At 42.5% G+C, this 13,863-nt stretch overlaps 1 protein-coding gene across 1 annotated transcript in view; it reads right to left on the reverse strand.

Annotated features, from left to right (window-relative positions):
* CNKSR2 (connector enhancer of kinase suppressor of Ras 2) overlaps nt 1-13,863 on the reverse strand; it is a 322,916-nt gene that overhangs the window by 138,745 nt on the left and 170,308 nt on the right. The window contains exons 10-12 of the mRNA XM_025213030.1: nt 8,591-8,724; nt 2,192-2,311; nt 1,299-1,510 (exon numbers count right to left, since the gene is read on the reverse strand). Coding sequence (XP_025068815.1) covers nt 1,299-1,510; nt 2,192-2,311; nt 8,591-8,724 — 466 coding nt within the window. The remainder of the gene's footprint in view (nt 1-1,298; nt 1,511-2,191; nt 2,312-8,590; nt 8,725-13,863) is intronic.

Here is a 13,863-nt window from a genome sequence, read left to right on the forward strand (position 1 = left end):
AGGGGCTGTGAGCAGCGGCAGCAGGGAGTGTCGACCATGGGGCAGGCGAGGGGCCATTTTTCCCCATGCTCAGCACTAGCTTCTTCTCTGCTCGCAAGCAGGGGGTCGGGGCTGAGGGCTATCCCCTGCCTGTACTGCAGGGCTGGGGGGCACTGGGTGTGAGTGGGTAGGGAGCCAGCGGGAGCACGGGGCCCGCATCAGTGTCCTGGGGCCAGCGCCGGTGGGGCCCAGAGCAGGTGGCAGGAGTGCGGGGTCCCAGCTGGCAGGGGCTCTATGGAGCCGGACCAGCTTCCCCCTCCCTGCTGGTGCAGCCCAGCCTGGCTCCACAGACCCTTGCCAGCCTATGCCCCGCTTTGGGCCCCACCGGTGCTGGCCCTGGGACATTGGTCCCAAGACATTGGGATGTTCATCCCAAGATGGTGACCAGGTGGGTGGGGCACCTGTCAAGGGGTGGGGCTACCCATGCAGCCCTCAACAGTCTGCCAAATCTGGGTAAGCAGCCCTCCGCCCAAAATAATTGCCCACTCTTGCTATATAGGGTAGTCACTCACAGAAGGCATTCACTTTGTAAAGGTTAATTTGCTAACACAGTACATGCAACTGCAAGACAAAGTGATTGTTTATGCTTAAGAAGCTATTAGAGCTCATTTAAATATTACCAAATCATGGCACTGACATTATACTTTACTGGTATAAGTGATTAGAAACTGGTCTATATCCATAACAGAGCAGAAGTTCTGCATGCACAGACTGGTTTAAAAATGACAGAATCCAGTCTAAGATTTGCACCCCCCACCCCCAAGAATGAATATGTGTTCTGTTCACCACTGATCTAAACTACGCCACTTACAGAAAACTACGCAACTTAGATTGATTATGCCTTGGGCTGCACCTAGCCATAAAGAAGTAAATTGAGAAATTTTTTTCCCTGATGAAATGGAACCAAAAGATTATTACAATATATCCTTTGACAAGTTTTACACTGGTCATTGATAGTAATAAAATAAATCAGGAAGGTAAAACTGATAATATTAAGTACAACTTTCTGTATAGAAACAGGACTTAGACATATCATTACAATGAATATTGATCTGGACTAACCACCCATTCATATTTTTATGTGTACTAAAAAAGTTATACAGTAGATTTTTAATAAACAAATGTTTATACTGACATCCTCCTACAGAACATGAAAATTCTTAGCAAAGCAAATTCATAAATGTGTATTCTTTATTTAAAAAGAAAATGTCAGTCATGACACAAATTAAAACATTGAATGAGCCTTATTAATACCTTACCATATGTTGGAGTGCTCTCTCTCCTCCCAGGACCACTTGTTCTTCCTTTCTCATATTCATAGCAGTATAAGACTGCGTCTTCTTCAACCACATTAAAACGCTTCCGATATTCCTGGTCAAGAAATGAATTAGGAGATTCCGATCCTGTATGAACTGGCTTGCCCACTATGTGTCTGCCAACATCATCACATGGAAGATTTCCCTTTTCATCCCTTTAATAAACAAGAGATTTTGAATGTATTTTAATAGTACATTTTTATGTGGCTATCTTTCAGTAAGTAGGAAACTGAAAATATTTACTATACCAAGAGCTTTGGTGGATGCAATACTGTCTGAACTGTTACATACATTTCTGTCTACTGATCTCAATTGCAGGCTGAATCTATTCTTTCCTAAATTCTGAAAAAGCTTGAGGATTTTCACCCTCTGGAAAAAATGGAAAGCTCACTCATCTTGCTGGTCTTTTGGGAATGGGGATAAATTATGAGGATTATGATGAACCACAAAGGACATTTATAGACGTACTCTGGAAGGCACAGGGGGAGGGGCGGCAGGTGCTTTAACTAGAGTGGCTTTGAGAGCCACTCTAATTAAAGTGCCCAGAGTGTCACATGTATCAGTGTCCCTGTGCTGAAAAATGGCAGCAGGGAAGAGCTTTAGATAAATGCTCTCACCGGCATTTTTCAGTGCAGGGATGCTGATACATATGACGCTGGAGTCTGCTGGGGCACAGTGATTACCATGCTCCAGGACACTCGATTAATTGAGACTGCTCCAGCATGTTGTAATTACAGCACAACAGAGCAGCCTCTCTGCATGTGTATAGGTGCCCTAAAAGGTGAGCTGGTATTTGAATAGGCAGACCAGTTCAAATAGTAATATGCGACTATCACCTTTTAAGTAATTGTTCCACAGAAGGTACTAGACCTGCAGCCTCTCCCTCATGCCACATGTGTGATGACAACCATGGTGTTTTCTGTTTGGGAATATCGTCAGACCTCAATGTGGCATGGCTGCAGGGATATGTAAAATACATCAATGTAGTAATTCTCTTACTCTGTTCCAGTAACAAAAGAATGCCTGTTTTTGTTATACTCAGTCAGGAATGGAAACAGTAACCTAGGAAGAGTTGCACAGTTATTTGATGACACACAAACAAAAAATAAAAGCCTTTGTAAATAGAGTCAACTATAGACAAAAGACTACTGAAATGCCAGAATATATCCTTCAATCAAATCATATTATAGACTATATTATTGGATGGGTTTGTAAAGTGAACTACAGTCCAGTAGGATTAAGCTAACGAAAAAAGATTACAGAAATGCACAGTTTAATCATTCCATAGAATCACAGAATCATAGGGAAGTTAGGGTTGAAGGGTCATCAGGAGGTTATCTACTCTGCCCCCCACCCCGCTCAAAGCAAGACCATCAGGGCTTTGTCAAGATGGGCCTTAAAAACTTCCAAGGATGGAGATTCCACCACCTCTCTAGGTAACTTGGTTCCAGCGCTTCACCACCCTCCTACTGAGAAAGTTTTTTCTAGTATCCAACCTACACTTCCATTGCTGCAGCTTGAGACCATTGCTCCTTGTTTGTCATGTCACTCCTGAGAACAGTCTATCTCCATTCTCCTTGGAGCCACCCTTCAGATACTTAAAGACTGCTATCAAATCCCACCTCAGTTTTCACTTCTCCAAACTAAATAAACTCACTTCCCTCAGCCTCTCCTCATAAGTCATGTGTCCCAGCCCCTGAACCATTTTCGTTGCCCCCTGCTGGAGTCTCTCCAACTTGTCCACATCCTTTCTATAGTGGGGGGCCCAAAACTGGATACAGTACTCAAGATGTTGCCTCACCAGTACAGAATATAGGGAAATAATTACCTCTCTCGACCTGCTGGCAATGCTCCTACAAATGCAGCCCGGTATGCTGTTAGCCTTCTTGGCAACAAGGGCACACTACTAGCTCCCATCCTTCATATTGTCCACTATCATCCCCAGGTCCTTTTCTGCAGAGCTGCTGCTTAGCCAGTCAGTCCCCAGGCTGTAGTGGTGCACGGGATACTTTCATCCTAAGTGCAAGACTTTGCAGTTGTCTTTGATGAACCTCATGAGATTTCTTTTGGCCCAATCCTCCAATTTGTTTAGGTCACACTGAATCCTAGCCCTACCCCCCAGTTTATCTACTACCCCCCCCCCCCCAGCTTTTTGTTACCCTTCACATCCCATTGCTAGTTGCAACTTCAATTGCACTTTCGCCTTCCTGACTTCATCCCTGCATGCCCAAGCAATATTCTTATACTCCTCTCAAGTTGTTTGTCCAAGTTTCCACTTCTTGAAAACTTCCTTTTTGTGTTTCAGCTCACTGAAGAGTTCTCTGCTAAGCTAAACTGGTTGCTTGCCACATTTGCTGTTTTTCCTGTACATCAGGATGGTTTGTTCCGATGCCCTCTGTAAGTTTTCTTTAAAGTACAATCAGCTTTTGTGAACTCCTTTCCCCCTCAGCCTGGTTTCCCAGGGGATTCTGTCCATCAGTTCCCTGAGGGAGTCAAAGTTTGCTTTTCAGAAATCTAGGATCCATAATCTGCTGCTCTCCTTTCATGCTTTTGTCAAGATCCTGCCCAACTTGCCATCCACCTCTACTTCCCTCATGAATTCTTCCATGTTTGTGAGTAGTAGATCAAGAAGAACATGGCCCCTAATTGTTCTCTCCAACATTTACACCCAGAAGTTGTCTCCAATGCCCTTCAAAAACTTCCTGTATTTCCTGTGCACTGGTGTATTGCCTTTCCAGCAGATGTCAGGGTGAATGAAATCCCGCATGAGAACCAGGACTTATGAGCAGGAAACTTCTGTTAGTTGCCTGAAGAAAGCCTCATGTACCTCATCCTCTTAGTCTGGTACCCTACAGCACACATCCACCACAACATCACTCTTCTTGCTCTTCCCTCTAATCTTAACGCAGATACTTTCCAGTATCATAGTGGAGCTCAGAGCAATCATACAGATCTTTTACATATATTGCAACTGCTCCTCCTCTTCTCCCCTGCTTGTCATTCCTGAACAGTTTGTTTCTATCCATAACAGTGGTCTGGTCATGTGAGCTATCCCACCAAATCTTTATTATCCCAATCATGTCATAGTTCTTTGACTGTGCAAGGACTACCAATTCTTCCTGCTTGTTTCCCAGGCTCCATGCGTTTGTGTACAGGCACCTAAGGTAACTAGCTAATTGCCCTACTTTGTCAGTAAGAATGAGGCCTCCTCTGTTGCCCACTCCTGTATCTGCTTCCTCCAGGTCCCCTGCTTCCCCACTTATCTTAGTTCCCCACTTATCTTAGTTGGCTTTGTTCTCCATCCCCCAGCAAACCTAGTTTAAAGCCCTCATCACTAGGTTAGCCAGCCTGTCTATGAAAATGCTTTTCTCTCACTTCATCCCTTCCTAGCAAGCTTTCTTTTTGGAACAACAGCCCATGATTGAAGAAGCCAAATCCTGGATGGCAACACCACTTGGACAGTCATGCATTGATCTGAAGGATGTGTCTGCTCCTATCAGGGCCCCTCCCCTTGATTGGAAGAATTGAGAAGATGACTTGAGCCCCATCCCCTTCACCCTTGTGCCCAGAGCCTTGTAGTCACTCTTGATTTGCTCAGAGTCATCCCTGGAAGTATCATTGGTGCCCACATGGATGAGCAGTATGGGTAGTGGTCAGAGGGCTGGACAAATCTTGATAATCCTTCTGTGACATTGGATCCAGGCTCCAGATAAGCAACAGGCCTCCTGGGACAACAGGTCAGGCTGGCAGATGGATCCCTCTGTCGCTTGCAGAAGCGGGGTTGCAGCCACCATAACCCATTGCTACCTCTTTGTGGCAGTGGTCTTGATCCTCCCCACTTTGGGGATTCTTGGCCTGGCCTCTTCCACCAATGGAATACACTCCTCCGCCTGCATTGCTAGTGCTCCATATCTGTTCTCTAGGCAAACCACTGCATGTGGGGATGGCTACTTCTTGCTGCCATAAGAAACAAGCCTCCAGCTTCTGCCTTCCTGGGAGTCCATGCCCTCTTCCTCTACTAACATCACCTCTGGCAGTTCTTCCTCCGCAGCCCTAGAAGTTTCCCTCGGCCTGGAATCGATGAAGTTCTCATGGCGGAGGATGCTTTGGAGCCTTGCTACCTCCCCTTGTACCTGTCTTGCCTTCTCCCTGAGGGACACCACCAAAAGGCACTGCTCACATTGCAGGAACTCCTCCACCTGGCTGACACTGGAAGGAATCTGCAAGATCTGCACAGAACCGATCCAGGACCTGGGTGGAAGCCTCAACAGTGTGTGGTCCTGCCTGGACAGACACCTCACAGGTGGAAGCAGAGGAAGAGCTGGAAGTGGCAGTGGCTCTGGGATTGCAACGTCCTCCAGCCATGTCTCTGGGTCTTCTAATCTGCTGCTTCTCACTTTGTCCCTCTTTCCAAGCAGACCATCCCTAGCAAACTCCTCTGCAGCTGGCCTCTTTGCTGTTCCTTGATCTGAAGGGTTCCCTTTCCCTACAGCCTCTTTCCTCTTAGCAAGCTTACAGTAAGGGATTGTGTGAGTTTCCAAGTAAACTTCCCCTCGCTCTGGACTCCAGTTAAAACAAGGAATTTAAGTCTTGGTAGAGCTGCTGAGTTTTAGCTGCTAAAATAAAACTATGTAGTTAGTCAGTCTTAATTAACTATATAAAACAAAGAAAGAAAACTAGTTTTTGTGTGCGCTAAGCTGAAAAGTAATCGATTAGTGTTGCTATATACACTACCACATTACCATTGATAATTTTTCCTAAGTCTAAAACAAATAATTACAAATGGATTTTTAAATGTCCCAGATTTTGTGACAGATGAGTTGTAAACTGTGAATGAGAGCTACACATTAGAACACACCCTGTAAATTACATCATTTACTTATTTAATAAATTTTCTATGGAAGTAAACAGTGGCAGGCTTGTGATCAGCAATATATACATAGTATTTTTCTGAGGCTATCTTAGCTTTAGTTTCAAAAGTGTAAGGTCTGTGCAATATAAACACTCAAATTTTCATCCAGTGACAAACCTGAAGAACTCTAATTGTTTCATTTGTATTCCCTTTAGCTTAAAGTGTTTAGAATTAACATCTTTAAGGTCCCAAGAAGTTTTTTCTAAAGCTACACTAATCTTTCAGTTGCACCAGTATAGTGTTAATAGGGTTACAGTGGTATCTATTAAATGGATTAAAGATACATCTATTCCATGTGAGCATTTCAAATATAATGACTGGCATCCTTTTTCTTTGCTGAGAGGAAAAAATCCCAAAGCTTAACGAGATAAACTATGGGAGCTGACAGAAGTGCAGGCCCCTGCTCTAACTCATGGTACTTTTCATAAAGCACCATGGATTAGAGCCCCCCCAACACTTGTTTGCCTGTTGGGTTGGAGGGTGGAGAAGAGGAATTGATCCTGCCTGCAATGAAGAGCTGCATCTCTCTCCCAGCTCTGCCCCTTCTCCTAGCTCCGGGGATATCTGTAGGAAGGGAGGGGGGAAGAAGAGCAAGCTGCCAGCTGGGGTTTGCCTGGCCTGATCTGGAGGGGAGAGGACTGGGGGTGCAGGGAGCATGAGGCAGGGGGTCTCCAATCCACCCACCTCATCCTCCAGTTCATACCAGGCAAACCCCAACCAGCAGCTCACTCTCTCTCCCCCCTCCCCACCTACAGATAGCTTAGGGAACCCACAAATTAATCCTAGGGAACAGAAGTTCCCTAAGGTGCTCAAAGTGGAGCACCTTCATCTGTTCCCCCACTTGATAAGGGTCAATTTGTTGTGCAATTAGCCACTTTAAAAGCACTCTGCAGCTGTGTACGTGTGTCACGCATGGCATGGCTGCAGAGCACTTTCAGAGGGCTGAACACGACAAATTTAAATTCTGTCTGCGCCCTACCTGTATTGCTTGTTCATCATTTTCTGAAGACACCAATTAGAATAACTGTTTAGGCAAAATCAACAGGACTAATTATATTACCTGTTAAAGTGACAACAGAAATGTTTGGGTTTTTTTGGTTTTTGTTTGTTTGTTTGTTTTGCTAAAAGTAAATATAGTCCAGAACAGACAGTGCAAGTATAAGAAATATCTGCAAGATTTTAGTTCATGGCTTCACAAAAGGAGCGGAACATCATCAGAACCACGAAGTGGAAACTGAACATTCTGCCCTCAGGAGTATTCTATATCTCTGGAAATTAAGGATTTTTTATACATACACAATTTCCCTTTGCCCCTGCCAATTTAATTTTCTATCCAACACATCCTTGGCTACCACACAGGAAAGGCTTATCAGCATCAGGCAATACATCTTGTTAATTAGCTAAATGAGTCATTACTGAGTGACTCTATTCCACTATTGAGTGACTCTAGTCCAGGTCATGGGCATACTGATCTTACAACAAGTTCAACAAAGGTAACAAAATGCAGCCAAAAAACCCCCCAAAATCATGATTTGGACATATAAAGTTGCACGCATAGTAAACACAGAACACTTTAAAATGAACTGTTCCTTTGTATCATGGTCTCTCACTAATCCCACTAGTCTAATGCTTAGTTTACAATTCATACTTTATGGATGCATTTGTAGACTATAATATTAATACATGATTTTAGGAAAGAAACAATTGGTATACTAGGCTACTGTAATTAGTTAACTGAACGGTAATAGGTTATCTGGGAGTTGGGTGAGGACTCTGCTAAGAATGAATAGACTGCTGAGTAGAGGTTGGTAGTTTAGCCTGAAAGGAGAGTGATAAATATGGCCATTCCACTCACAACTCAGAGTGGCACATATATTTCTGGAACAACCGAGTCACTACAGAATATAGTAAGGTAAATAATGTAGGTTCTTGGTTCAGACGGCAGACATTATTGATACGATTTGTATCAATTTGTATAATTTTTTAAGACAAATCATTATTTCAAATTAGTACTGGACAATCAAGATAAGCATGTTATTATCCCACATTGGCCTATGGCAGGATTTTTCTCAACCAAAATGTAGTACTGTCCACTTTTGAAGGTGGGATACTGCATCAGATGGATCATGGCTCTGTTAAAAACTAGACCAACTCCAAGGGAAATTATCAGGGGCTTGAACCTGCAGTTCCAATGCCTGAATATTACACTAGCATGGTTCTTTTTTTTTCTCTTAATAATCAACTTAATGCATTTAAATGCTCAGTTGGTCATTTTCTGAGGGCTATTTTTTGGCCATGAGCAAGATCATCACTAAGTGTTTACCTGGGAATGTAAGGCTCTACTGGAGGAGGAGGTATGTAGAGTTCTTGGAGAGCAGAGCTATCTCTTTTGGTGGGTGTACTGATTGTGCTGGAGGGTGTAGCAACACTGCTTGTCGGGCTTCGAGGAATAAGCGGCTGGATAAAGAAAGGAAAAAAATAATCACACAATTATTGCCTTATTTTCAAATTTAAATTAAACATTAAAAAAGAACTTTGCAGATCAGAAAAGAAAAAAAGTAATAGTTCTGATGTTCATGCCTTTTTAAAACAATCTGAAAAACAATTCACACTAAAAGAAAGGGATAGCCAAAGTCTATGAAGGCCATGTGATATGCTTATCTAACCTACTCCTCAATTCATATCTGTCCTTTCTCTCTCCTGCACAGCACTAGTGCCAGTGCTCATAAAATACTTATCTAAAATACTTGCCTGTAGTGACACTGCTCAAATATGTATGAGAGTAAATAGCAATGCAGTACCTAAGAGATTTGCTTTATAAAATGAACTCATTAAAGGAAACCTCTTGTGCTACAATAAAGGTTGCAGAAGCACAAAATAAACAGTGTATTTACATTTAAATATTTGTGATATTATTTAAGAAATAGGTGTGGATGATCCAGTTTTTTTATGGCTGTCCATTAGCATCAGTCTAGCCTCAAAATTGGTTTTCTCTGTCTCTTACATATACAATTGTCTGCTTTGAACTAAGCATCCAAACCTTCCCTCTTACACCTCTTTCCCTTATTATTCTTGGCTAGCTGACTGACCAATTGCTTAAATGCTCCATGTCATCACAGCCTGAAGGTTAGGTATGGTAGCAAACACTACAAGCAAACATTACACAACTAGAAAAATGCAACAGGAAGGAAGGGAATTAGACACTCCAGTTTGCTTGTACAATGTGCCCTATTCCTAGCATTGATCCTAAACAAACTTGAAAGGGAAGAGAAGGGATAAAACCCCACAAATATCATTATCTTCATACATGCTCAAATATATTTAATAGTTAAACTATTTTGTTTTGTTGTTTTCAAAGAGCTCTCTTCCCTCCATCTTGTTGGAAATAAAGGCCTTGAGAAAACAATTTTAAGGCTTGGAAGAATATAGTGTTCACCACAGCTATGAATCTGACCCACATGAGTGCCGTAGGTCACAAGTATTTCAAGTTGTATTTACAACAGAAAAAACCACGAGCTCAGGTAAAAAAAAGAACAGTATGCATAGAAGCCTCTACTGCAAGCACAGTGAAGAATAATTTATGACAGGGCAATGGGACACTCCTGTAAAAAATAATGAGTTCTTGTTCTCCAAATATTAATTATGACACTTTTGCAGTATACCTAGACTACAGTAAAATGAGAATTTTAATAGTGGAGTTTCGTCACATTTTTGGCATTTTTATAAGACAGCAATGAGTTGCTGTCATCTTGCCAAACCAATTAGACTTCTCAATATTTTATAACAACAATTGGACACACAACAAATTTTGTCTGCATACTACTTTTGTCATATTCTGTATTACTTCCTCTTTTGAACCTTTACCTATTGTTAGTGCCACCCAGAAAAACTGAAATATATTCTAATTATGATTGAAAATATTAGTATTGCATAAGTATACTCAAATCATCCCGTTACTTGTGGTCAGTACTATTTAAGGGAAACTATATTCTTGCATTTGCATTAGTACAGCGTTAATTTTGCAATACTTTAGAACAATAACTCTGTAGTTCTGTAAGCCCTGTCTTTTGGTTAGAAAACTATGGTCTTTAAGCAATGACACTTCAGGATGTTTGCTAAATTCTTTGTTAACTGGTTATTTTAAAATTAAATACAAGTTCCCTATACTCTGAGTCTACAAAATATCTACCTCTGTTTGAAGGACAGCAGAGGGGAAACAAAGACAAACACAGAGAAAAGCAAACAGATAAAACATCATATAACATTAAAAAAAAATTAAAACAAGCACCAGACTGAAGTCAGTAGCAGGGCTTTTTAAAAAGTGACTGCCTTGGAGAAAGAAATCTCACCATTTAAAGCTTCAACCATGACACTATATCTCAATCCAATCTCTCATTTAGCTATCCAACACAATATATATTTGTTTTCTTCCTAATGGAAATATAATATTGTTAATATTTTTTCAGGCTAGCTCAATATATGGGAGAATTCATTCCCTCTCAACTACTAATATTTTGAAGCCAGAAGCCTTTTGGGGATGGCTAGTGTTGAATAAAGCAAGCAAAGTAACCCTATGAGGTGGCAAGGATGAGGGGAGAGCAACAAGGGTGATGCGGTGGGTGTCTGCTATAGACCACCAGACCAGGAGGATGAAGTAGATGAAGCTTTCTTCAACTAGCAGAAGTTTCCAGATCACAGGCCCTGATTCTCATGGGGAACTTCAATCACTCTGACATGCTAGGGGAACTATATATAGAAGTGTGTAGGCAAACCAGGACATTTTTGGAGAGTGCTGGAGACAATTTCCTGGTGCAAGTGTTGAAATGACCAACAACTCACAAACAGGGAAGAATTGGTGGGGGATGTAGAAGTGGATGGCAAGTTGGGCAGCAGTGACCATGAGATCATGATTGTGACAAAAGGAAGGAAGGAGAACAGTGGAGTATGGACCCTGGACTTCAGGAAAGCACATTTTGACTCTCTCAGTGAACTGATGGGTAGGATCCCCTGGGAGGCCAGGCTGAGGGGAAAAGGAGTCTAGAAAAGCTGGTTGTATTTTAAAGAAACCTTAGGGAGGGTGCAGGAACAAACCATCCCGATATGCAATAAGAATAGCAAATGTGGCAAGCAACCACCTTGGCTTAGCAGAGAACTCTTCAATTAGCTGAAACAAAATGGAAGCTTACAAGAAGTGGAAACTTGGACAAACAACTTGGGAGGACTACAAGACTATTGCTCAGGCATGCAGGGATGAAGTCAGGAGGGCCAAAGTGCAACTGGAGTTACACCTAGCAAGGGATGTGAAGTGTAACAAGAAGGATTGCTACAAGTATGATAGTAACAGGAGGAAGGTCAGGGAATGTGTGGGTCCCTTACAGAATGGGTGAGGCAACCTAATGAAAGATGATGAGGAAAAGGCTGAATTACTCAAAGCCTTATTTACCTCAGTCTTCACAGGCAAGGTCAGGCTACTGCACCTGGCAGCACAACTTGGGGAGGAGATGAGCAGCCAACAGTGGTGAAAGGGCAGGTTAGAAAAGCTGGACATGTATAAGTCCATGGGGCCGGATGCAATCCATCCAAGGGTGTTGAAGAAGTTGGCTAATATAACTGCTGAGCCGCTAGCCATTATCTTTTGATAAAGCTTTTGATACTGTGTCCCACAGCATTCGTACAAGCAAGCTGAGGAAGTATGGGTTGGATGAATGGGCTGTAAGGTGGACAGAAAGCTGACTGAATTGTTGGGCTCAACAGGTAGTAAGCAATGGTTCAATGTCTAGCTGGCAGCTGGCATCAAGTGAAGTGCCCCAGAGGTCAGTCCTGGGGCCAGGTTTGTTCAAAATCTTCATTAATGATCTGGAAAATGGGATGGACTGCACCCTCAGCAGGTATGTGGATGACACCAAGCTGGGGGGCATAGTAGATAAACTGGGGGGTAGGGCTAGGATTCAGAGTGACCTAGACAAATTGGAGGATTGGGCCAAAAGAAATCTCATGAGGTTCATGAAGGACAATTGCAAAGTCTTGCACTTAGGATGGAAGTATCCCATGCACCACTACAGCCTGGGGACTGACTGGCTAAGCAGCAGCTCTGCAGAAAAGGACCTGGGGATGATAGTGGACAATATGAAGGATGGGAGCTAGTAGTGTGCCCTTGTTGCCAAGAAGGCTAACAGCATACCGGGCTGCATTAGTAGGAGTGTTGCCAGGTCAAGGGAAGTAATTATTCCCCTGTATTCTACTCTGGTGAGGCTACATCTTGAGTACTGTATACAGTTTTGGGCCCACCACTATAGAAAGGATGTGGACAAGTTGGAGAGAGTCCAGTGGAGGGCAACAAAAATGGTTCAGGGGCTGGGGCACATGACTTATGAGGAGAGGCTGAGAAAACTGAGTTTATTTAGTTGGAGAAGAGAAAACTGAGGCAGGATTTGATAGCAGTCTTTAAGTACCTGAAGTGTTGTTTCAAAGAGGATGCAGCTTGACTGTTCTCTGGGGTGACAGATGACAGAACAAGGAGCAACCATTTCAAGTTGCAGCACAGGAAGTTTAGTTTGGATATTAGGAAATGTTTTCTCACTAGAAGGGTGGTGAAGCACTGGAACAAGTTACCTAGGGAGGTTGTGGAATCTGCATCCTTGGATGTTTTTAAGGCCTGCTTCACAAAGCCCTGGCTGGGATGATCTAGTTGGGGATCGAGCTGGAGTCCTGCTTTGAGTAGGGAGTTGGACTAGATTACTTTCTGAGGTCCCTTTCAACCCCTTTTTTCCTATGATTCTATGATTCTCTGGGCCTCATATAGCTAGCGTCTGTAAGACAGAATTCCAAATTTCACGCACATGCACACACAAAAAGCCCCATAGGAATTGGGCCCATCGTGATCGCCTCATTGTAGGTGGCACCAGTCCAATGTTTAGTTAAGAAAATCCAGGTTTGTTTGTCAGTTCATTATTCAGAATAGTTCTACTAATGTGTTCTAGGAAATCAATGAAGTTCATGAGTCTCTAGGGATACCGTTTCAGTCTACAGTGTTTAAAGTGAGATGGTACAAACCATAGACTCATCTTGGAAGTGGCTGTTTAGCCTACGTTACACATGTGTTTAGGAGGCTGGAAGATCAATCTGAAAATAAATCTGGAGAAGCTCTTGGTTTCCATGCTGAATAGGTAGAATTAGATTGTATAAGAGTGTTTTTGTGTAAATGGCAAAAGTTTCCAAGAAGTTGAGTAGGTTTCTTGCTCTACAGAAGCTTAATTGTGCAAAAAAAAGAAAAATTAGATGATAGATTTTTGGGATACTGCTCAGTTTACCTGACTTTTGTCTCCACATTTTAGACAAAGTCCTGAGGAGTGCTATCACCATCAACTACTTCCCTCCCCTCATGGACTCAAAAAGGATAATCAATTGTAGTCCAGAAGGATAAGGAAGGAGCATAACAAATAAATGATTCTCAGAAAGCTGTATTCGCATTTCTATGTGGTAGCTTATTATGGGCTTTAGGGTATAATAACTGTTTAGCAAGTATATTTGTGGTGTAGAGGCATTTATAGATTTCTGACCTTCCTATGATACTGTATGGCATAAGATCTCCTGCTG

The sequence above is a fragment of the Alligator sinensis genome, unplaced genomic scaffold, assembly GCF_000455745.1.
Source record: "Alligator sinensis unplaced genomic scaffold, ASM45574v1 scaffold251_1, whole genome shotgun sequence".
NCBI lineage: Eukaryota > Metazoa > Chordata > Crocodylia > Alligatoridae > Alligator > Alligator sinensis.